At 45.2% G+C, this 25,523-nt stretch overlaps 1 protein-coding gene across 1 annotated transcript in view; it reads right to left on the bottom strand.

Annotated features, from left to right (window-relative positions):
• Positions 1–24,991, bottom strand: part of UST (uronyl 2-sulfotransferase) — a gene marked incomplete at its 5' end in the record, with an annotated part of 252,690 nt that extends 227,699 nt beyond the window's left edge. The window contains one exon of the mRNA XM_080941680.1: positions 24,742–24,991. Within this exon, the coding sequence (XP_080797806.1) occupies positions 24,742–24,991 (250 nt within the window). The remainder of the gene's footprint in view (positions 1–24,741) is intronic.
• Between the last annotated feature and the right edge of the window lie 532 nt (positions 24,992–25,523).

Here is a 25,523-nt window from a genome sequence, read left to right as displayed (position 1 = left end):
GTCGCTTAGACCTCCCTTCTTCCAAGGTGCTCTAACCAAAGAGAAGAACTAGAATCTTTTTGGGGCAGGGGGGTGGGGAGAGAGAAAGAATGGATATGAATACACTGGAACATCTTGCAGCCTTGGGGGAGAGGGGGCAGGTAGGAGTGTTGGCGGTCAGTCTAGGCTCCACCCCACAGTTACCTGGCAACACCAGGTATGCCTGACTCACTATAAAAGGGGCTACTTGCCCCCTCCTCTCTCTCTCTCTCTCTCTCTCTCTCTCTCTCTCTCTCTCTCTCCCCCTATCCTTCCCTCCCTCCCTCCCTCCCTCCCTCCCTCCCTCCCTCCCTCTCTCTCCCTTCCTCCCTCCCTCCCTCCCTCCCTCCCTCTCTCTCTCTCTCTCTCTCTCTCTCCTCTTGTTTCTCCTGCCCTTGCTCCCTGACCCTCTTCCCCTTCTTTCCCCATTCCCCTCCCCACTCTTTCTCCAAGTGCTCAGAGGGGATGCTTTAGGGTGAGCCCGCAGAGACACCCCCTTCCCCTATATCATACCTCGCCTCCACCAAACGTATCCCTGGTTTCTCTTTTATAAAACACAACAAGAAGAACATGTTGAGGTTGGGATGCCATTGATCAGGGGCACAGCTAATAAAAACTTGTTCAAACCCTTGTGCTCAGGAGCGGTGGCCATAGCTCAGGTGCCTGAGTGTTTGCCCAGCATCCATGACTCCCTGAGACAGCACCGCATAAAGTAGGTGATGTGACTCACATCTGGAGTCTTCTCTGGAGGATGGAACATGAAGGCCATATTCACAAACAATGCAAATATGACACCAGTCTACTTAAGACCTTGTGTCAAGAAGGAGAGGGGCTGTACTTAGAACAAGGCTCAAAAGTCAAGATTTAGAGCCCCGGCACTCAGGACTTGCAACACGGTGTGAGTGAAAGCCACGTGTAGTTGAAGCCACTTCAGAAGAATCTTCAAGAATGTCAACGGAGAAAAGAAACCTTGGTACGCAGTCACTTCTAAGCAGCAAGCAATTGCCGCCTCTAAAGCAACTTAGTCTAGAGCAAAACAGTGTGATCAAGTCTTGGAAACACGTATAATGTGAGTTCAGGGTGGGTTACATCATAACCTACTGTGAAATCACAGTGGGAGTTTCTGTGCATTGTAGCTAATCGGACTGCTGTGCACCCAGTTGAGGCAGGGAGACAGACAAGACGCTGTCATACTAAGTAAACACTTGCTTACTCAATATGGAAGCCACATAGAAAAATCATTTCTCATTTAAAAGTTGCAAAAAAAAAAAAAAAAAAAAAAAAAAAAAAAAAAAAAACACCCCAGAGGGACTGGGGAGGTAGCCCAGTGAGGCTTGCCATACAAGTTTGAAAACCAAAGATCATATTCCCAGTGTTGGTTTACAGGCTACTCCTAGGGACCCAGCAATAGCTTGTCTCATCACCTGCCACCATGAGCCAGGTGCAGCAATGACTATGTAAGAAGGACTGCTTGCTACCTCTGCCCCACTCTCTACCGTCATCCTCTCCCCCCACCCCTGCCCCTTCCCTTCCCATGTGTTCCTGGCTAGCCTCTCTATCTGTCCTTTCTCTGTCCCACTTTCTCTTCTCTCATGCCTCTACCTTTTCTCCAGATCCTCACTCCCCTCTCTTACCCCAAATAAGCCTCCCTTACACCAGAGATGTCCCATGGTGCAATTTCTCAAGAGGACATGTTGGCATAGGCTCACCAGGTACACCCTTACCCCTGCCTGCCACTGTATTATATTTCATAATACCCAGCAAGCAGCCTTTTAAACATTGGACACAGCAGCCTGCCTGTGTCTTACTCAGGGTTTCTATTGCTGCCACAAAAGGCCACGACCAAAAAGCAAGTTGGGGAGGAAGGTTTATTCAACTTCCATATTGTTGTTCATCATCGAAGGAAGCCGGGACAGGAACTCAAACAGGATAGAAACTTGGAGGCAGGAGCTGAAGCGTAGGCTATGGAGGGGTACTGTCTACTGGCTTGCTTTCTCTGGCTTGCTTAGCCTGCTTTCTTATAGCATCCAGGACCACCAGCCCAGGGATGGCACCACCCACCATTGGCTTGGCCCTCCTCCACTGATCACTAATTGAGAAAATGCCTTACAGCTGGATCTCACAAAGGCATTTCCTCAACTGAGGCTCCTTCCTCTGATGACTCTAGCTTTTAAGCCTGTGTCGAGTGTACATTGCCTATAATTCCAGCACCCTGGAGGCAAAGACAGGATTCCCCAGAGCAAGCTGGCTAGCTAGACTACCCAAATCAGCAAGCTTTGGGGTTCAGCCAGAAACTAGGCTTTAGTGACTCAGAGAGATACCTGATGTCAACACCTGGCCTCTGTTAGGTCCCAACCACCCTCCCTTTCCCCCCAAAGGCAAAACCACTGGTTAGGTCCTAACATGACATCCTGGCTCATTTCCGGCTGAACTCTGACAAGGCAAACACTAGAATTGCTTGCAGACAAAAGCCTGTGCTCAGCATTCCCCAGAAACCTGTGAGGCTGGTTTATGCCCAGCAGGAAGAGCCAGTTCTCCCCCAACCACTTCCCCCCACCTCCAGCTGACTAAGGCATGTGGAAGTGTCTGGTTCTCTTTTAGCATGCACCTGAAATACTTATCAAAGTCCTGTACTAACCTCCAGGCTCAAGCAGTCAACTAACCATACACCTCTTACACACATCAAAGCCACTCAGCTCTGTAGATCCACACTCCTCCCCCACTATTCTAAACTTCCAGGCTATTCCAGTTTACAAGCTGGAAACTGTCTCAGCACACACACACACACACACACACACACACACACACACACACACACCTGAGACCATGCAGCAAAAGTTCATATTTCCTGTAACCCTTCTTCCCACCCATGGATCGGTCCATTTCTGTGCCTTCCACTGCGTCCTTGCTTCCAGCCTCCGAATTCATGTATGCACACATGCCTGCACAACTTCATGCACACCCAAGCAAACACACATTTACCACACATGCACACACACAGAAATAAAAAACAAAACACCTAAAGCTTTTGCAGATATTCACCTCCATCTGTCATTAGGCACAAAGAGAAAGGTGAGTCTAACCTGAGAAGTCCTACCTGGGCTCAGTACAGACTTCCCCTCATTCTGTCCTACCTACAGCTGGGCAGCTGCATCCTTCTGGTCTCTTGACATGAAAACCTCATCTGCAAGGGAGCTTTGTACCTGCCATTCATGGAAGAAAGATCGTGGGACACAGAGGCATAGTTTCTTGGTACACGTTGGAATCTGAAGACCCCATCAAAGCCCTGCCCAGACTCTTCCCAAGCTCCTGAGGCTTTGCTTCAGAAAAGCAACTACTGCAGGTCATGTAGGTTAGTACACAGCCCCTTCAGAATCAACCCCTTTGTCTTAGGATTCTCTCTTTTGCGAACCCCCTTTCCTTTCTCTCTGCCACAGCTTCCCATCAGCTAAATCCAGTTGCCCAGTGTATCCAAAGGTGCTGTAATTGTGACAAGTGGCTTATCTCTGCATGCCCACAATGCCCTTTCCCCATATAGCAAACACTTATTTGTGCTTTGATACCCAGCTCAAATGTCACCTCTACCTCGAAGTATCTCCTTCTCTTTCATTGGCTCTTCCTCATGGCCCCCTACAGCATAGGGAGAAATCTATGGCCAAGAATGGCTAGACTTACACATGTGTATCACAAAGATTATGGGGACAGTTGTTTTAAGAAAAATGTCTTCCATTTTGAAAAACTTCGAAAACACTGTAATAGTAAATGATCATAAGACAGTTGTTTTAGTACCTCTCAGTCATTGCACTATTTGTTAAAAGGTTTTATGAAACAGACAACGGTCTTACTGAATGTTTGAAACAGGAGGAAGGGAGGGGTGCTACAGCCACACACTGGCTCCTATCCACCACCTGCTCTGGCAGACTTCTGTGTGAATGATTAAATTGAAGATGTAGACTTGCAGATGCCATAAATGTAACTTTTCATGGCACTGGGGCAAGCCCGTGCCAGGCAGCATTCTCTCCGTGATCTGATGGTGGCTATTCTAGGACAGAAAGTCCCTCTGAGGTCCCATCAAACACTTATCGAGGTTAAATGAGGTACCCAAGGTCACACAGCTGCATGGTGGCAATGCCAGCACTCAAAACAGAGGACTTCTGATGTAAAACCCAGTGCTCTGTTTATTAGTACAGCACTGCTTTCCCAATATTGAAAGGCCTGCCAGGGAAATTCACTCTCTCTCACAACACACACACACACACACACACACACACACACACACACACACACATCGCCAAAGGGATTGAAGAGGGATTGAAGATCCCATGCAAAAGTGAAGCCATAATAAGACAGAGGGAAATCTATGCACTTGTAATCAGAAGGCAAAGCCTTCCCGGGGAACAAAAGCAAACAAAACAAATTAATGAAGGAATAAAGGAAATTGATCTTCAAGCTCTAAAAGGCTAATGAAAAGTGAGCAAATTATATCTGCCCCTGAAAGGCAGGGCTTAATCCCTCCATGTCTAAATAACGCAGCTGATAAGTAAGAGAAAAACATACATTAAGTCAAAAAGTAAGTAGAAAGCAGTTCAATACTCTTATCCCCCCAGGGAAGGTACCTGAAAAAAAATAGTAATAATTTTTCACTAATACTCAAGCAAATGCAAATTAATGCATGAGAACACCATTTTTTTAACCTACTAAACACGTAGAAAATTTATCAAAGTTATATCCAGTATAAACCGTGGAGAGGAGAGAACATAAATGAATAAAGAAGTAGGAGAGAGAACACTGGAGGTGAAGGATTTAAGTGAGGATGCGGAGGTTGGGAGATGGGGAGAGGTGAAGAGAGGGTCAACCCAAATTAAAACTGTCCAGAAAAGCCATAAGGAGAGCTAATAAATAAATAAATAAATAAATAAATAAATAAATAAATAATTAAATCAGAGGAGTTTGAATAGAGAGACTTTCTGGCTGGATAAAGCTATTCCTGTGGGCTCTCTCCCTGTGGGTTATTAGTTATGGAGGCCTCTGGTTTCTTCTCAAACAACATAGCAGGAAGATAGTAATCTTATTGCTAAAAAAAAATTAAAAAAAAAAAAAAAAACTACGTGCTCTGGTCATAGCCCAAAGAAAATCAAGCTGGAGCCAAGAGGGGAGCCTCCCTGCTGGCTAGATTCCACAGGGGCAGAACGTGCTATGCAGAGTGCTCAGGGAGAAAAATCACCAGAGGTTCTACTTAGCTGTAGGGCCATGCATGCTATGAGCCAGCCGACAAGATGTGCCCAGTGGTACAATAATGGCATGCCTGTTAACAAAGACAACCAAGTGCTTTCCGATCAGATGTAAGGCCTGTTAGCTCTACAGGAAGGAATTCAGTCTATTACAAATTTTAAATTTCTATTACAAATTTGGTCTAAAGCCTTTGCCTGGGGAGATCCAAGGACCTAGTTTGGGAGCTACTATTGTTTTTTTTTTTTTTTTTTTTTTTTTTTTTTTTGTTTGTTTGTTTGTTTTTTACTAAATGGACATGCACATATCACATCGTGCACAGATCTATGCTGTTTTCCATTTGGCTACAGAAGCTTCTTTTTCACAGTAGTCAGAGGGTACCTTAAAAGCTCATCACTCATCCAAGTGCTGAAAATAAGTGACTGTTGAACATACAGCCACAAGCTGGACACCGACATTCACTCTCCTCTCCCAGGCTCAGAGATCACGGGATGGATGGGTAAAGTGTAGAATATTCATTCTCTTCCAGGTATGATGTGGCTGGCATACTTATGAGCTATCCCTAGGACTGAGCTGGTCACTATCCCACCATAGGGATAGAGTATCTCTCTCCCTAAAGATCTAATAACAATAACAGTTGCTGGGAGAGAGAGATCATTTCGTAAGTGGTGTAAAAAGTGGCTGAGTTGCCTATGTTCCTGTAACCCTAACCCATGCTCCTGTAAACAACCTTAATTATATCTATTAGGTCACCCACACCCAAAAACAGGACAACAACAAAAATGACTAGGTTGAAAAGATGAAGGGAAACAGTGGAGATAAAGAGGGACAAGTGAAGATAATGATATAAATGAAATCAAAAATCATGTGTGTGTATGAGACTGTGTCATGTACCCTATTATTATGTATTATGATGTGTGGTAATAACATCTTTTAAAGATTAGATCTAGTGTATAAGGGTACAGGCAAAGCCAGTTATAACCCACTGGCAAAATATGCATACGTATCATTTTACAAATGGACCATTTAAATTAAAAAAAAAAAAAAAGTAAGTATAGGCCCCTGCGACTCACTAGCCAATCTAAGCAAATCAGTTTCATCTCCAGATACAGTGAGATTTCCTGTCTGGGGGCAGGGGTGGTGAGGCAGAAACCTGAGGTTGACCTCTGACCTACACACACACACACACACACACACACATTTACACACACATAAATAATAAGTGTACAAAAACCCTTAACATCAGAAACCTAGATCCCTAATGACTTAGTCTGAAATTTTTGCTCCTAAGTTCTCCCTGCCTTCCAAAAATACTACAGTATAGTTAGTTCGGCCTACCTGGAGGATGATCTTCCCATCTACATCCCAGAGCCTGCTTGAAATGGAGTCTCAGGCCCCACCCCAGATCTGCAACAGGAAGATCTACTCTTTAGCAAGTGCTCAGCTGACCTGCATGCAGATTAAAATTTAGGAATACCGGTATAAGAAGCTTCAGGTTAAAGTGTGATGGGTTCCATTGAAGGAACTCTGGACAGAGCTCAAGCATTTTTGCACAGTACAATGAAGAGGCTGATTCACACCCCTAGCTCTCTGACCCTCCATCTACGACTTAACTTTCAGCTGTGTTAGGACGCCATGTTCACGCAACACCTAGAGATGCCCAGCTTCACCCCTACCCAAAGGCAAGATCAGTCTGTACAGAGCTCTCCAGAGCTTATCTAAGGAGAACCCTTGAGAACCGCTGGCCTTAACCAAAGACCACATCAGTGACCTGCACCCAGACACAACAGGCCCCTGCTTCTAACCCTCCCTCTATTCCTTACCCTAAACCCGTGGCTGTCCCTCTAAGTACAGAGCAGCACACATACACCCCTCAGACAATGACAGTGTTATTAGTTACGATGGCTCTAGCAGCCAGCACCCAACTCGTGCTTGCTGACCATTCGTTGAGGAACTGTCAGCCCTGCCTGGATGGAAGAGCTGACAGAAAAAAGAGAAAGGCTGCCAAGTCAAATGCATATGAAAGGTGGGCATATGAAAGCAAGAGCAGAACATGTCCAATCACTTAAGTCTCATTATTTAAATGAGACTGCAATGGAACCTAAGCCTTCAGAGCAAGATTCACCCTGAAATACCCAACGACAAAATCATCCATCATTCCAGACAGGAGGCAGCATGGAGCCAGTCTGGGCAGGAGGTGGGAGATACAGGCACAGCTGCACATTAGGCAATGCAATAGATGACATATGAAGACAGGGAGCTGCCTAGCAACTGAAGTATGGTCTCGTACATCACCCTACCAACCTAGGAAGCCCTGTTAACCGTGTGCGTAAACACATACTCTAGGCCAAAAGAGCAGCCACAGCCAGAAACACAGCACCATCTTCCTCTGCTATATTGTTTGAGAAGAAACCAGAGGCCTCCCTAACCAATAACCCACAGGGAGATAGCTTTTATCCACCCAGAGAGTCTCTCTATTCAAACTCCTTTAAAAAAAAAAATTAGATCTCCTTATGACTTTTCTGAACAGTTTTAATTTGGGTTGACCCTCTCTTCACCTCTCCCCATCTCCCAAACTCCGCATCCTCAGGGGACAGACCTTTCCCCATCTAGAAGTAACGGGCAAGCAGGACATAAGGACACCCATGTGAGGCTGGCGACATCGCGCGGACAGTATAGTATACATGCCATGAAAGCATAAGGATTTGATTCTCTACATACATTTTTTTTAAATCCAGCACAGCAGTGCTTGAACGCAATCCCAGCAGTGGGGAGTTTGAGAGATCGCTGTGGCCCGACACCAGACAGCCCTGTCAAGTCAGAGAGCACCAGATCCCAATAAGAGACCTCATAATAATAATAATAATAATAATAATAATAATAATAATAATAATAATAATAATAATAATAATAATAATGATAACATGGATTTGTAATGAGAAATGACACCTGTGAGCTGACCCATACGTGTGCACAGGTGTGCACCCACACACTGGAGCCAGCACACTAACGCACCTACATGCGCCAATATATAAATTTCACACCCACATAAAACATTCACCAAATGCACCATGCTTCAAATGTATGAAATGTGAACTCTGATCACTCTGTGGCCAATCTAAGTCAGCCTTTGCCTGGGGAAACAAAAGGTCACAAAAGGTACTAACAGTATTTCCTTCCCCTTTCTGCTCTCAGAGGACTTGGTTCCTCTGTCAGCTTGACCAAAAAAAAAAAAAAAAAAAAAACCCAAAACCCAGACATAGTTCATGCTAAAGGCCTTCCAGCTCTGCTCAGCAAGCCTTTTGAGTCAGAAACAGCATGAACAAGATGGCCTCCGTCCTGCCATCTGCTTACATGAGGTCCGGACACTCTTGCACAGATGTTGCTTGCTGGCATCCTGTCTCTATCTTCCCTGTGCCTTATGTTGGAGAGCTGCCTCTGAGGGCTGTTGAAAGAACCCACCACACACTTCCAGGAAACACCCACTTTACCCCCATACTTGCTTAGATTGGCTGTGCACTCAGAGATTATGTCAACATTAGCCTTTGGGGAGATCTTCTGCAGAGTGGTCTCACCACAAACTAGGCCAGTGTGGCAAGGCGGCAAGACCAGGCCCCAGATGCCCAGGCCCCTCCCCTCCTGCTCAGCCCTACCTCAGCCTCCCCATTACTCATCACTTTCTGGTTGTTTTTTTCTCTCCTGTGGTGCGAAAGTAACTTCCCCTTGGAGTGTCTGAGTCTGTGTGTGATGTCACTGTAGTAGAATGAGATTGCGAGCGATCCCCAGTCCTGCGTCTGTGGAGCTCCAACCAGATGAGTCAGGCCCAATGACTCAGTGGGACTCAAGAGAAACTTCCAAGCAGGAGCTATGCTGGAAGCCCCCAGCCGGTTCCTACTGCCTCCTGCTTCTTCTTTGTAGAGTCAGCAGCTAGAGGGTACAGATGATACAGTCGGTCTGTCAGGATGGTTGGGTATGAAGACAGCATCTGGTGGTTGATACACACCTTTAATCTCAGGCAGAGACGGGCGGATCTCTGAGTTCGAGGCCAGCCTGGTCTACAGAGTGAGTTCCAGGATAGCCAAGGCTAGACAGAGAAACCCTGTATGCAGGGTTGGGTGGGGAGAGGGGGGCTAGGTTAAGCACTGGAGAAAACAGACTTGTTCAACACAAGGACCTGTTCTCATCAGAGGGTGTCAATGACAGATGCCTGGTCACAGGGAAGGCTGGAGTGGATGGTGTCTAACAACCTGATCTTTCTGCTGCTCTGTGGAGCCAGCCTTCCTGACTCCCCCATGTCCAGGGCATTAGGCCTTAATCCTGAGCTCTGTCCCTCAGTGAATAGAACCCATCCTTTGGAAAGAGATCCAACGTGTACTCTACATGGTCCAGCCAGAGAATCCATCCTATGCTAATTAGAAAGCCTTCCCTCCTTAGGCCCTTGGCCCAAACTCCATGTTTATCAGTTAACAGAACTCATGTCTATGTAAAGGTCACGGGGGCTTTACAACTTTGCTAAGGAGAATTTCTATGTAGCTCTGCCCAAAGCTTTGTTGCAATGACTGTTCTACTTTTCCCCCCCAAACTTTTACTGTGTTTATACATGTAAGAAAAATAAACCCTGAGGTCAGACTCCGGGCATTTTGACCCAGTGCCTGAAAAGGCGGTGCTGACTCTTAAGTTTGATTCTTTACCTCTTGCGGACCATTTCCCTGTAGGCCCATGAGGCTAAAGGCGGGGTGCAGCAAAGGGCGGGGATGGGGGTCCTACAAAACAAGGAGCCTCTTCTTTGAAAAAACAAACAACACTGACAAACTCTTAGCCAAACTAACCAAAGGGCGAGAAAACCAAAATTAATAAAACTTGAGATGAAATGGGAAACACTGCAATCCTATCAGTAAAATTCAAGAAACTACTGGAATGTACCGAGACTGTATGTTATAAATCAGAGATTCTCCCAGCCTGCCCTCAGGGATGCAGCCATCACCTGCTTAAATCATCACCACCATTGCCTGGTCCAGCACATCTCCACTAAAACAAGTTGCACATCTTCCTTATGCTCTCTATCTCCCGTTCTGTCTGTCTGTCTGTCTGTCTCTGTCTCTCTCTCTCTCTCAGTCTCTGTCTCTCAGTCTCTGTCTCTCTGTCTCTCTCTCCCTCTCCCTCTCTCTCTCTGTCTGTCTGTCTGTCTCTCTCTCTCTCTCTCTCTCTCTCTCTCTCTCTCTCTCTCTCTCTCTCCCCCTCATGTGCCCACTCTAAGAAGACCTTTCACTCCCCCCTCCCCCAATACCTGCAATAAATCTCTCCAGTGAGCTCTATGGCATGGCATGATCTATGCAGTATGCCTTGGCCCAGACCTGACAAGGTACCTTCTGCCACTTAATACTAACAGGATCCTGACTATTTACACGAAGGACCCCAAGTCAACCTGTCCTAGACATTTGAACATAACCACTTCAGTGGTTATTTGCAACAGCCAAACTATGGAATCAGCCTAGGTATTTGCCAGGGAAATATGGTATACATACATACATACATACATATATATACATATATGTGTGTATACACACATACATACAATGGAAGTTTAAAAACATTGTTATCATCATCATTGTGTGCACACATGTGTACATGCATGCATGTATGTGTGTGCATGTGTGTTTGTAGGACAGAGAACACCTCTATGATGTTGACTCTCATTCTTCACCATGGTTTTCAGGGATCACACACAAGTCATGAAGCCTGAACCATAAGCACTTTTACCCCCTGAGCTATCTCACTGACCCCACCACAAGGAATATTTCTCAGCTATAAAGAAGAATGACATTACGTCATCTGCACAAACTGGAGACAAGCAAAGACAATCACACGGTATTAATTAAGGCTGACTGAGGAAAACACATGAAGGTTACGTGTTTTCCTTTATTTGTGTTTCATGAACTTCAGACAGAAACATGAAGTCACACATGTCTGCATGACAGGGGTGTAGAAGTGGAATTCTCCAGGGGAACAAAGTAAATTAAAAAGAAAAAAAAAAAGGAGCAGAGAGGGGTGAGAAAGGAGGCAGAAAATACATCAAAGTCCACCGTACTGTCTTTATGTAGTTCTTGTACCACGTTCAATGGATGCACAGTAGAGAGAAAAAAAACAAAATATTTTAAAATTATCAAAAAAGACCCTTCTGCTTTTTAAATCACTATCATTAAATGGCATCTCTATGAACTCGAGGTTTTAAGATTACAAGGGGCCTTAGAAAGTAGCAACTTGACAGAAAAGATACTGCTTCCTGAAGTGCCATTAAATATCACCCACAGGGCATTCTAGGATTCTTAAACTGTACTCTTCTTCCCCCTTCTCCTGGCCAAGGGAATACATTCACAGAATGACAGTCAACCCATGAGGGGAAGGTCTGAGGAAAACCATGCAGCTAATCAAACTTTTAGCTTTAGAGACAGAGACTGTCAAATTTGGGGAAACCTATACCGTCACCACACCTGTTACCCCCTTCCAAACTGTGACCCAGGACCCCTCCACATAAATGTTTCAGCTTATCCAATAGAAAGGTCACCATACCCAGTACTCCCTGCAGCAAAGCAGGAACTTCTGTGTTAGACAAGCAAGGTCATTGGCTTTTTCTTTTCTTTTTTTTTTTTTAAGACTCTGCAGCAATTAACTTTCTACTAAATTATTGGAAAACGGGCATTTGCTTTCAGATGCCCAAGGTCATGGGGATGAGCATGACTTACTCTTACTTCTGCTGGAGATCAAGGCAAATGGAGAAGCTAGCCATGGGAAACAAAAGTAGCTTCACCCCCACACTTGGTCAGGACCACCTCTTCCTCTTCTGAGGTACACTGCTCTGGCCCTAACCCCAAACAAAAGCAGGGAGAACAGAAAGTGGCCAAGCTGCTTCAAAGTTCGTCCACAAGAGGAAAAGGATGAGGATCAGTCACAGTTATGGGCTTGGTGCCATGACTGGATCTAAGCTGGAGCTCACTGATCTAACTTAGAACACCCAAACTCAAGCCTCAGCCCCCCCAGTGCTTTCCCTTTATAGTGCTGTATCGTAAATGCAAGAAACAGGGGAGAGAAAGGAACTCAAAACAGAGCAAGGTCTCCCGTGGGAAGGACGTGTTCCTAATTAATCTCAAAAATAAAGAGAAAGAAATTAACTTTTAAAAAGAGAACTTGTCTCCCCCGCCCTACTGCCCCCACCAGATTTGGAGGTGTAGTATTTCAAGAGATTGAACACTCCAGAGCAGAGGTGGGTAACAACCCTTTCGGGGGAGTCAAATGACCCTTTCACAGAAGCATGGATATTTATATCAAAATTCACAACAGTAGCAAAATTACAGTTAGGACGTAATAACCAAACTAATTTTATGATTGGGGTCAGCACCACATGAGGAACTGTATCCACAGCTTCCAGGAAGGTTGAGAACCACAGTTCAGATGATAAGAATTTTACTACTGAGTTATATTCCCAACCACACTCTCCCCTCCCCCCAACTAACATCCTCTTAAACACATTTCTAGGAAGTAGAAAACAGGGTAAGAGCCAGAAAGGGTTTTTTTGGCTTTTTGTTGTTGTTGTTGGTGGTGGTGGTGTGTGTGTGTGTGTGTGTGTGTGTGTGTGTGTAACAGGGCAAATGCCTGGAACTTGTCAACTGCCAGCAAGCCTTCAACAATCTAAGGGTGACAGGGTAAGCCACAAAACACACTGGTTAGGTAACTTCATATTTCTGGGTTACTATGGTTTCTGTATTGAGAGCCAAGTCATAAAGGAATTTGCATACTTCCCACTCTATGGGTGTGTGCCTGTGAGCGTCACACACATGCGTGCTTAAGGTGAGAAAGCAGGCATTTGCTGAGTTAAATGCCAACCACTGGCATGAAATAACAGTTAAAAAAATAATAACTTCTAAGTATGTTTTGCCTGCATATCTGTCTATGCACCGTGTAAGTGCCTAAAATGGCATTATCAACCCAACCATGCAGTTCAAAGCACCTAAGGGTCAAAGAATTAAAACGGAAAAAAGAAAAAGGAAGAATCCTGCTCAAGTTCTTCAAGCAGCTGAGCAGTAACTCTGACTCACGCCCAGATCCCTAGCCAAAGCCACATTCTTTCTGAACATGATGCTTCTGACACTGTCTACAGTGAATATTGTTCAAGTAGCGGAACATAGGAAATGACTTATCTCAAAAAAACTTGTATTTTTCTGTTCACAAAGGTCATAAAAGTCATCCTTACTGAACTAGGGGGAAAAAAATCAGTGGTATTGCATAGAAATAGTACAGTTGAATAGGAACAGCTACTTAGAACTTCCATCAGGGCTGAAGATGTGACTCCATGACATTCACAGACTCAGTACAGACACAGGTTCGATCCCAAGAACCAACCAGACAAACACAAAAGAAAGCAAAGAGCCAGTTCTCGGCGAGAGACGGAAGAACCACTGAGCCACAGCCACAACTTAAAATAGCCTCCAGTGGTTTGGTGTTTTAGACTCCGAGTTTACTCCAGCCATTGTTTGGTTCTTGGGGCAAATCTGTGGTCGCCATTTCTCAAGACACATCATGCAGCCATCTTAAAAATGTGAAGCCATACTTAAAATGTAGCAACCGATTTTACAGAGATAGCTGACAGCAAAGGGAATCTCTGACCTAGAAATCGAAATAAGACACTAACTAGAAAACTCACAAAAAAAAAAAAAAAGTCTGGGGTTCAGGAATATTACAACAAACAAGAAGCCTGCCTTCCAGCTCGACACAGCCAAAACTGTGGATTAATCTCAGGTATTAATTACGTGGGGATAAAAATCCCCAGAGGTGGGAGTCACACAATTATCCTTGTGCACATAAGGAAATATTTATTGGGCTATCTGTCATACTGATTTTATATTACTGTGTTGGCTTCAAATAGCAAGGAAAAAGAATAAGCTGATGACACCAATTGAGCTGCCTTTCCCATTCCTCCCCAGAATCTACACGGAATACAGAGAGCTCATAAAGTAGGCTTTGCAGTATTAACATAGGGCACTCAACATAACAAGTATATTAAGCCAACAGCTCTATGGTGGTTTGAATAGGAATGGTCCCCATAGACCCTTGTGTTTGAATGCTTATCCCTGGGGAGTGCCCCTATTAGGAGGTGTGGCCACGTGTGAGTAGGTGTGACCTTGTTAGAGAAAGTGTGTCAATGCAGAGCCCCACTTTGAAGTCATATATGCTCAAGCTATGCCAGGTGTGGTACACAGTCTCACCTGGATGCCCTCAGATCAAGATGCTGAACTCACAGCATCTCCAGCACTATGTCTGCCTGCATGCCTCCATGCTTCCTACCATAAGAATAATGGACTGATCCTCTGAACCTGTAAGCCAGCCCCAATTAAATGTTGTCTTTTATAAGAGGTGCCTTGGTCATAGTGTCTTTTCACAGAGATAAAACCCCAAGACAAGCTCCTTCCTGGGAAGCCCAAACAGAGCCCCAAGGAAAGGAGTGAGAAGAAAAATAGGAAGTCCTGACCACATCCCCGCCTTCAAGGAGCTTGATTGATCACAACACAAGGTAGCAACTGAGGCATGCTAATCCAAAACTACAGGAGTTCCGAGATGCTCACAGTGGGTTTGGCTTCCTAAGCAGCCAGTGGAGAAGCATCAGACATGTAAAAGCAAAAAGTGATCAAAGGAAGGTGATTCCATGGCTACCAATGGGAAATAACAAACAATGAACGTAAAACCTGACAGACCAAGAAATATCAAACAGCTGTGCCTTAGGATTCTATTGCTGTGAAGAGACTCCATGACCACGGCACTCTCACAAAGGCAAACTTTTAACTGAGTTATGGTTCAGAAGTTTAGTCCATCGCTGTCACGGTAGGAACCACGGTGGTGTGCAGGCAGATGTGGCGATGAAGGGTGACTCAAGAGGAGAGACACTGGGCCTGGCTTGAGCATTGGAGACCTCAAAGACCACTGCCAGTGACACACTTCCACCAGCAAGGTCACACCTCCTAATAGTGCCACTCCTTATGAGCCTTTGGGGCCATTTTCATTCAAACCATCACACTTGTCTTCCAAAGATGTCATATGATTTGTTTTACATTTCCCTTATCAGTTTTTTTTTAAGTAATAGATTTTATTGTGACATCATTCTATCTTGCTCATATTTACCATCTCCATCCTTTCTGGTACTTTGGCAAGTACACTTCCCTAACAAACACTCTGCCTTCTACTTTTGTTACACAAACACTTCAATATTAATCTTACTAATTATTAAAATTAATTAATTCATATTGCATATGAGGGGAAAATGTGATATTCTGTTGTATCCCTGCTAATTTCAAATATGGCTGTTATAAACTATACAGATTATACTGTGGTTTAATAAACAACTAAATAAATGAACACGAAAGTGTATATGTTTAAAGCTTGTTTTTGTGATTTATATTTTTGAAAACTAGTAAAAGATCTTTTTTAAACTTCTACAAAATTAATATGGCTTCCTAAAAACAATCTTAAGTCATTTTACTAAGTAGAACCATGTAAGGAAATGTGGTCAGTATTAATTTATCCTACACATCAATGTAATAGGTATGCAAAATTAACTGCATGTGAATCCTAATTTTCCAAAAAATGCTGCACGTTTCCTTGATAGCTTTATGGTATGTCTTATAAGGAAACATAATGTACGAAAGCTTTTAATCCTGCCAAGTTCATCAGCTCCATTAAACTGAACATATATGAAGACAAAATCCATCCATTGTACACAATCTGCTCGTATACATGTGTGTATGTGTATTTACATGTATGTGTAGACTGTGAGGTGAACATGCACATTTATGTGAGCGTGTAGAGACCTGAAGTGCTCTGTCAGCATCTTTCTAGCGTCAGCATCTTTCTGAATCATGTTATATTTTATTTACTAAGATAAGATCTCCCACTGCACCCAGAGCTCCCAGCCCAGAGGATTTCCCACCTCTTTCTATCCTGTGCCTGCCCAGCTTTCCCATAGGTTTCTGCTAAGCCAGCAGTTTTCAACCTGTGGGTTGAGACCTCTTTGAAGTCACATATCAGATATCTTGCATAGAAGATATTTACACTACAATTCATAACAGTAGCAAATTTGCAGTTAGGAAGTAGCAGCAAAAATAATGTTACGATTGGAGGTCACCACAACATGAGGAACTGTATTGAGTCAAAGCGCTGGGACAGTTGACAACCACTGAGTCGTCTCCAGCTCAAGTTAGTATCTACTTAGACTGAAACGCAGATGACCTGTGTTTATTATTCACAGTGATGGATCACTAGGAACCAGTACCTCCAAGGTTCTTTCCATGTTTTCACGTCAGTTGTCTGGATTTTATTTGGGTTGGCTATCGGTACACTACACTAAACACTCTGGAAACAGCTACTATAAGAAAACAAACTCGTGTTCTTGCTCTTGCTGCCTTCTTCTCAGCCCATCCCTCCTCTTCCCCTTCCCTTACCCCTCTCCCTCCACGTGCTCATGGCCGGCCCCTTCTCTCTCTCTCTCTCTCTCTCTACCTCTCTACCTCTCTACCTCTATTACCCTCTTAATTCTCCCATGACCTGAATAAACTCTATTCTGTAAAAAAAAAAAAAAAAAAGAAAAGAAAAGAAAGAAAGAAAGAAAAGAAAAGAAAACAAACTCGCGCCTCTTTGGAAAGGGTGTCCCAAAGAATGCACCAGGAACACTGTATTTAAATCAGTATTATTCTCCCCAACCCCAAATTAATAGCAAATCCTCTGTGATAAGAGTCTAGTATCCAAAATACACGAATACAACTGAACAACAAAAAAGAGTAATAAAAAAAAAATGAGGAGTTGCAAAATCAGGAAATGGGGAATAGATTCTTGTCAAAAACAGAAAAAAAAAAATGGCCAAGAAATTCAGGACAGCATCCAGTAAGCATTAGGGAAATACAAAACACAACCACAGTGGTACACTACTTGTGAGACTGGCAACATTGTTTTTAATGGAAAAGTAAGTGTTGGTGAGGATGTTGGGAAACTGGATTCATACATCACTGGTGGGGCCATGAAATAACACAGGCACTGTGGAAATTCCTTGTTGGTTACAGAGTTACCATGGGAACTCACAATTATACTCTTAAGTACACACTCAAAAAGATAGAAAACAGTATTCTAGATAGCAACAGTGTCCGGGTAGCCAAAAGGTAGAAGCAACCTCAACATTCATTATAAGTGAATGCGTTCACAAAATAAGATCTTGTCTATAAAACGACATGGGAATGTTCTATTCTATAGCTTTTGAAACCCAGCTATGGGCTGGAGAGATGGCTCAGTGGTTAAGAGCACTGGTTGCTCTTCCAGAGGTAGTGAATTTGATTCCCAGCAACCATATGGTGGCTCACAACCAACTCTGATGGGATCCAAGGTCCTCTTCTGGTGTGTCTGAAGACAGCAACAATGTACTCATCATATATAAAAATAAATAAATAAAATCTTTGAGAAAAAAATAAGTTAAAAAATAAAAAGATCCCTGAATAGATTGGAAGTTTAAAAAGAAAAGAAAAGAAAGAAACCCAGCTATGGAATATTAGCAAGCTCTTAAAAAAAAACTGTATACATGCTGTAACATGGATGAGACTGGTAAACATTATCCCAAGTAAAAAGGACCAATCTTAAAAGACTATATATATATATATATATGTATATATATATATATATAATTCCATTTCTAAGAAAAGGGCCAATGGATGAAGGAAGACTAGTGGTTGCTTGGAGCTGGAGCAATAAGGGTCCCATCACCACTGGGGTGATAAACAATGGCTAGGCACTCTTCCTTGTGGCGATGAAAATATTCATAAAGTAGGTGTGGTGACTACACACATCTGAAGAATACAGAAAAATAGCTGAAACTGAAAGCTATTAATGATTTTTAAAAACATTTGAATGGGTGAATTCTAAGATTCACGAATCGTATCTCAGTAAGTATCAAAACCTGAAGCGGAGGTCATTTGGAACTGTCCTGCTGAACAGTGGCTGCCTTTTGCTGACCTTTGCAAGTAAGAATTCCCAAGAATGTTACTCATTCTATGCTATCTCCAATAGACAAAAACGGTCCATGTTACTGTTGGCCTAAAGACGAATTTCTATAATACAATAAAGATGGGAAAGAAAATTTATTTGTGGTCACTGCTTTTTAAAGGGAGTAACAACTAACAATTCTAAAGGCTGCAATCCATCAAATGAGGCACCTTTAGCTGTCTATCACTAGATCCCATTCCTACAGCTGCAGGAAAAACTGTTTCCTCTGTCAGGCAACAGATACTGTTTCTCTCCCGAATTAAAAAAAAAAAAAAAAAAAAAGAGGGAGGGGCTTGGCTACTTTATTTCTACTTTCTCTTCTACAAAACAACTAGTGTCTTAAGCCTAGTTAGATATCAGGCAATGTGAAGAGAGACAGTATCTAGAGAATCCATACTTATGTGTGTTTTGAAACAATTCAGACTGAGACTAGCCTACATTAAAAACAGTTTAGCCAGGCAGAGGGCTTCCCACCATGTGCGCTCTGTGTTTACAGAACAGGCTGCCACAGTGTGATGCCTTTTCCCGGCTTCCTTCTAATACAGTGCTTCTGTGTCCCTAACCCACCCTCCAAGATGAGTGTGCAGCTATAAACAAGAATCTCATTTTTTTTCCATGTCAACAATTTCTATTGAGAACCTCATATTTTATGCATTCGTTCCCAGTTGACTGTGTGCAGCCTGGAGTATGGTATTTAAGCCATGTGTGATATGCAGAAGAGAAATAGAAATTGGGTTTTGAAGGCTTAGGGAAACTTTCTGTAACAGATCTGGACCTCTATTTTCACGTTTTCCTTTCCATTTATTTTAAAAGTGAGAAATTTCAAAATTCGGTAAAATTAAATTACATCTTTTTTTTCTGACTCTAAATTCCCAGGCTTGTATATTAATGCATGTAGAAATTGGCAATTCTGAGAAAAAGCATTATGTCTCCATTTAAAATGCTATAAATTAGAAATGGGAAGGAAAGCCTATGTACAGAAGATCAATCCAACAAATTTAGCTCTCATAAAGGCTAAATCACATCTCCAAGGCTTGACAATAAATCCTTAGCGTCTGCCGGTTATACAAGATCCGTAGTGAACCATCTGTTTATATCAATCTAAATAACATGCGTCCAAGTTTTTGATATTTCCACAGCTCAGAAAAAATGAGGCTACTGCCAAGCCGACAGCATCATGCCCGGATTCTGGAAGGAAGGGGGTCATTTTTGTTTTCTATAGCAAATCTAAGTTTAAATGCAGAAGTGGGACCATCTGGGTGTGGTGGCATAGGCCTTTTTAATCCCAGAACTCAGGAGGCAGAGGCAGGTGGACCTCTTTCAAGTTCAAGGCCAGCCTGGTTTACATAGTGAGTTCCAGGATACCCAGAGCTACAAAGTGAGACCCCATTCCCCCCCCCAAAAAAAAGAAGAAGAAGAAGAAAAATAAATAAAGGATTTCAGATTGCCAAGGTCACACAATGGTAAAAGGCATTTTCTGGAAATCTGAGTTCAATCCCGAGAACCATATAAAGGCAGGATTGACTTAGAGTTGTCCTCTGGTCTCCATGGCACCTACACATATGGATGCACGCATGGGTGAGTTGTGTATACACACACAGACACACACACACACATACACACTTAAAAAATACATTATTTCACTGAGTTTGAAAAATTATGAGCTCTCATCCTTTAAGAACAGCATTTGCTATATATTTTATCCCACTGTCTAATTTCCCTCCCCCCAACTTCTTTCCTCTTTCACATGTATTGCAGCAGAAAGTTCGATTTAGAAGAACTAGGCTAGCAAGTGAACTTGCAGACCGGGAGAGAGCCAGACAGGAGCCTTTCGTAATCACCTTCAGAGAGGCGCCGGCCCTGCAACTGGTGGGAACTGCTGCAGGGACCCATAGCCAAGCATTAGGTGGGGCTCAGTGAATCCTGCTGAAGAACTGTAGGAGCCAGAGGTGTCAAGGACCCCACAAAAAAGCCCACACAATCAACCAGCCTGGCCTTACGGGGTGGGGGCTCACTGAGACAGCAGATGATGATCGGGGAACCTGCCTAGGTCTAACCTGGGCCCCCCTGTGCATATGTTACAGTTGTTTAGCTTGGTGTTTTTGTGGGACTCCTATCAGAGGGACCAGGGGCTGTTTCTGAAACGTTTGCCTGTTTGGGGGAGCCTTTTCCTCCTACTGGGTTATCTTGTCCAGTCTTACTGCACCTCGATACCCCTCGGAGGCCCTACCCTTTTCCCAGGGGAAATGGAGGAGGAATGGATGGCAGAGGGGGGGAACTTGGAGGAGAGGAAGAAGGGGAAACTGCAATCAGGATATAATATATGGGAGAATAGATTAATTTTAAAAAGGAGGAGGAAGGAGAGGAAGATGAGAGGAGCAGCAGCAACAACAGCAGCAACAGCAACAACAACAGCAACAACACACTGTGTCTTCTTCCCAAAGTGGCTGAAAAAAATCCTTTGACCCTGTTTTCTATGGAGGCACTGAACAGAGAGCACCCTGTCTCTTGTCTCCCTCCCCTCCCCACACCCTGCTTTCTGACTACCCCACTTTGCCTTCCCCGCCCCCACCCACCATGCTTCTCACAATCTCAGGAAGAGGAAAGCCAGGTGAGACCGCAGCTGCATCGCCCCACCCCCACTCTGAAACACTGGCCATAAGCCGTAGAGCAATTGCCTTTACATCACTTGAAATCAGAAATGAAACCACGGTTATGACCTTGGCACATCTTTATCAACCCGGTCCCCTTCCACCTCCCCTCCTCCCAGATAACCCCGATGGCTTCTGAAAGCAACGGTTTACAGTAGAACAGTAGGTTTTCAGGCTTCAGCCAGCCATGGCAAGATCACCTGAAGTCTTACTAAAGGGGCAGCTTGCTGTGCCCAGGCCCATTCAGGAGATCCAGACAGAGTCCTGAGAATCTGAATCAGTAATCAACTCCCAAGGGATGTTGATGTCGACCCACCCTTAGAACCAGAAGCCTATGCATGGACTGTCTGGGAAAGAACGGAGAATTCCATCGCCCCTCACCCACCTCTGGCTGTTGCGCTGTCTGTGAGGGTCCAGTTTTGATCAGAGGTGGTGTGATTGCCAATAAAGGTATCGCAGCAAAGACTCACATTTTAAGCATCTCCAGCTGAGGATGCTTTGTGGGAGGTTGGACATGGTGCCTAGTTGTCAAATTCAAGCCACTAGGGGCAGGGTCTTTGAGGAATGATAGCCAGGCCTTACTTCTGGTTCCTGAACACTCGATGGGCCCCCACCAAAGCCCCCTGAAACTGTGAACTAAAGCCAAGCCCCCCTCCCTCCAGTGGCTTGTGTCTGATAATCAGTTTCGACCATAAGAAACGCAAGCAAACAGTGACAGAAAGGCAGAATCTGAACAGACCGGCCGCTTCCGAGTTTCTCCTTCTCTGCAGGCCTCACAAGAAACTCAGAGTTAACCAAGAAAAGGAAACCAAAATGGTATGGACAGATCTGAAGATCGTTTAGCCTGTCAGCTGATTAGGTTCCCCGTGTTCGTATTTTCTCTTTTAAGCTGCCCAGGGTGATTTTCACTGGGCACTGGAATCAGAAAGCCTTGGAGGTAGCTCCTACTTTACTTTCTGTATACCCTCCTCTCCCAAGCTAAGCAGCCTTACTGTGAAGTCTTCTTTTGGCTCACTGTTTTGGAGCTACTGGTCCATAAGTGACTGATGCCCATTGTACTGGGCCTGTGGTGACCCAGCACTAGCAGAGATTCTTCCACACCCTGCGTGGATACGGAAAGAGGAGGAGACACGCATCCACCGACCCTCTTGGAGGGCACACCCCTCCCCAGTGACCTGACCTAAAGTATCCCCACTAGGTTCCGACTCTTAATGTCTCCGCTGCCTTTCAAAAGCACCGAGCCAAAGAAGAACGGAAAGTTTCACTTGCTGAGAGACTTTCGATGGCCGTTTCAGATCCAGTACCCCCACTCACTTTTATCCTTCTATTCTCCTGTATGAAATGGGGATGGACAATAAGACACCATGAATAGTGCCCGGCTGGGGATCAGCTTTCATGTCCATTCGTGTGGGCTGACTAGTACAGTTAACATTCACTCTCATGGGTCCCTGCGACGTCTGACTTTCCCATGAGACGATTCGGTGAATTTGGTACCCGGTAAAGTAGCATCAGTCCATTAACCAGACTGATAGCAGTCAAGTAGCTCTCAGACGGGAAACGTCTAAGATGACCCAAATATTAAAAAGTATATTCTGTAAAGGACATGTTTAATATATTATTTTGATCTAGAAATATTGGACATTTACAGTTGAGAAAAATGGGATTTTTTTTTTTTTAAACTAACGATATAGTCTGTGCAGTTACGCTCTAAAATACAAACTATGGAGAAGAATTGTTGGCAAGCAAGTCTGCAAATAGCCTGCTTGGGCTGATAATTAAGGTCATATTTTTATATCATGCTAAAGACCGCCTTCCCTGATAACCATTATTTTATGTATGTGACCGGACAACAAAGAAGGGACCTGCAAGGGTTTCCTATTTTCAGTTCACAAAGATGTCACGTCTAACACACCACGCACGTCCATTAGAAAAGTAATGGCCAGTTAGTAAAGACAGTGGCAGTACTCAGTCCCCCAGCTACGCCTGCCCAGTTCTCTCTTCTATCAGCTGACTCCCGTATTCATCAAGTCCCGCCTAAAAAAAACAGAGAGCAAACAGGTGACTATCAGGAACACCAAGCTTTCACCACAGAACTGTGAGAGCCGGTCCAGTTGACAGAAGCAGGCCCAACCCCTAATTACACCATGTAAAGCCAACGAGGTAAAGTTTGAGCAACATGCTCAAAGGAAAGCACTCCAGGGAAAGGGTGGTCCCATCCCACGCAACATAGCGTCGTCCATATGACCACCATACAACTTTTGATGGTGGGTGGCCAGCAATCAGATTCTATGGAAGAACAGCCCTGATCTTCAACACTTTCCAATACCGGTGGACCCTAGTCCCTGACAGTGAGGATGAAGTCACCAGGAGCAAGAGCAGGTGTCTGAAAGCAGGAAGGAAAGACCCAAGATTCCAAAATGCAGAACGGCCAAGAATAAAGAGGTTACACTCACCAATAAAAAGGGCCCATTAACCTAAAACCATAAAGCCAGATGCTGAGAGAACCGAGCTTCAGAAATCTGACCAAGGCAATATATATATATATATATATATATATATATATATATATATATATATATTTTTTTTTTTTTTTTTAATCTTCCACGGAGGTTCTTGTGAAATCACAGTGTCCCCGATGTTTCTACTGAAATGAAATTTTAACTTTAAAAAAAAAATCTCAGCTTCTGTCCGAGGAAGCAATGCTATTTTATCAGTTTACACCACTCCCAAACACCCTTTATTGGTGTGGTTTTGTGGTTTTCTTATTTGTTTCCTACCAAACAGGCCTGCTGTTACTAGATGTGTGGCTTCTGTGAGGAAAGGGACCTTTGAGGTAACTGTATGAGTTGCCAGATTGGCTGGTCATTTAGCCCATCCTGGCCCCAGCACTTTGATGGAGTCACTACCTGAACTGACTCTGGGCCAGCAGATGACCACCGTAGGTTCCATTCAGATTTACCACCTCAGAGACAACCTCCGCAAGACCTCTTCTGGCTACAGAAGTCAAGGAAATTACTTCCTCCCTTAGCCAAGGCACATGAGCCAGCATCATCCCTGGGACCTGGGCGAGTGCAGGTCAAGCCCTGGCACTCAGAATCCTAGATGAGAGAACAGCAAGGTCACACCTCATTGAAATCTGTTTTCTTGGGTTGCAACCTCTTCCTTAATTAACCACGAACCAAAAAGAAAAAAAAAAAGTTGACTTGAGACACACACAGGGCGGAAATTCGACAGGTCACAGAAGGCAACACAGCTGACTGGCACCCAGGGACAGCACCAATTTCTCCCGCACTCTCCCTGCAGTGCGCGGGGTGCGCAGGTGCTACTAAGAAACCAATCAACCTAAGGGCAGGTTGGAATCACCTGGGCCAACTCCCAAACGAGGGACCCACTGGATAGAATATCTAAAAGTGACTTTGGAAAGCGGGGCTAAATCAACCCGCACAACTCAGGAAGCCAGGATTTCGGGACAGGATTGTAAGTCATTAACCACATTACAGAGACTGTCCACGCACCGCCAGGCCAGCAAACACACAAACTCTGCCCCAGCTGGAGTGGCGATTCGGGGACAAGTACCTGGTGTCCGAGCTTGGGACACCTGCCCGGCGCCCCGCGTCGCCTGCGGACCGCCTGGAGTGCAATAGGAAGCAGGCGCTCCCAGCTGCCGCACGGAGGGATGCTCTATGGCATCCCACCTGGGGAGCCTCAGGGACCGTTTATCACCCTTTCCCCGGGTGCCCAACTTTGCGCGGCCGGCGCAGCCTTTCCTTACCCAGATACTGCCGTAGATCGAGCAGGAAACGAGGGGGTCCCCCGCTGAGCTGGTAGAAGAGGGAGCCCAGGCAGAAGACTAGCAGAGTAGCCATGCAGAAACCGTAGTCCCGGAGGGAGAAGCGCAGGAAAGGCAGCAGCGGGATCCGGCGCTTGCAGCTGCCCAGGCATGGAGGGGCGCCCCCAACCGGGGCCCCATGGGGCCAGGGATCCGCGCCGCCGGGATGCTGCTGCTGCTGCTTCTTCTTCATCGCCGGCTCCGCCGCCTCGCACAGCCCGCCCGGGCCAGGAAGAGGTCACCCATCCGCCGCCAGCCGGAGCGCCTGGCCGGCCGTCTGCACATGGAGAGGGACGCGCTGAGGGCAGCCGGGTGGGGGCGGGGCGGGGCCGAAGTTGCCGGGCTCAGGGTACTCTGCTCATCTTGGTCCTCACCGCTTGCTGCGGCCCCAAAGGGCCCAAGATGTCCCGGGCCCCGCCGTGGGGGTGGCGATCTCAACCCACTCCCGGGCGCGCGTCCCACTAGCAGCCCCCCGTCCCGTGGCAGCCCCGCGCCCCAAGTCCCGCCGCGCCCCGGGCTCGCTCCCGGCTCGCCTCCAGCGCCAGCGTGGACCCCCCGGGCTTTGTGTGGGTCGCGGGCGGCGTGTTTGGTCCCGGCTCAGGCTCGGCTAGCTCAAGGCAGGGAGGATCGGGAGGCGGGCACCACCCTCTTGCTCCACCTCCTTGACAGGGGCTTCCCTCCCCTCCTCGCCTCCCCTCCCCTCCCTTTCTCTCTGGCGCGAGGCG

Source organism: Micromys minutus (genome assembly GCF_963924665.1).
Source record: "Micromys minutus genome assembly, chromosome: 30".
Lineage (NCBI taxonomy): Eukaryota > Metazoa > Chordata > Mammalia > Rodentia > Muridae > Micromys > Micromys minutus.
The sequence above is the reverse complement of the archived record's forward strand: the minus strand, read 5'-3'. Positions and strand labels throughout refer to the sequence as shown.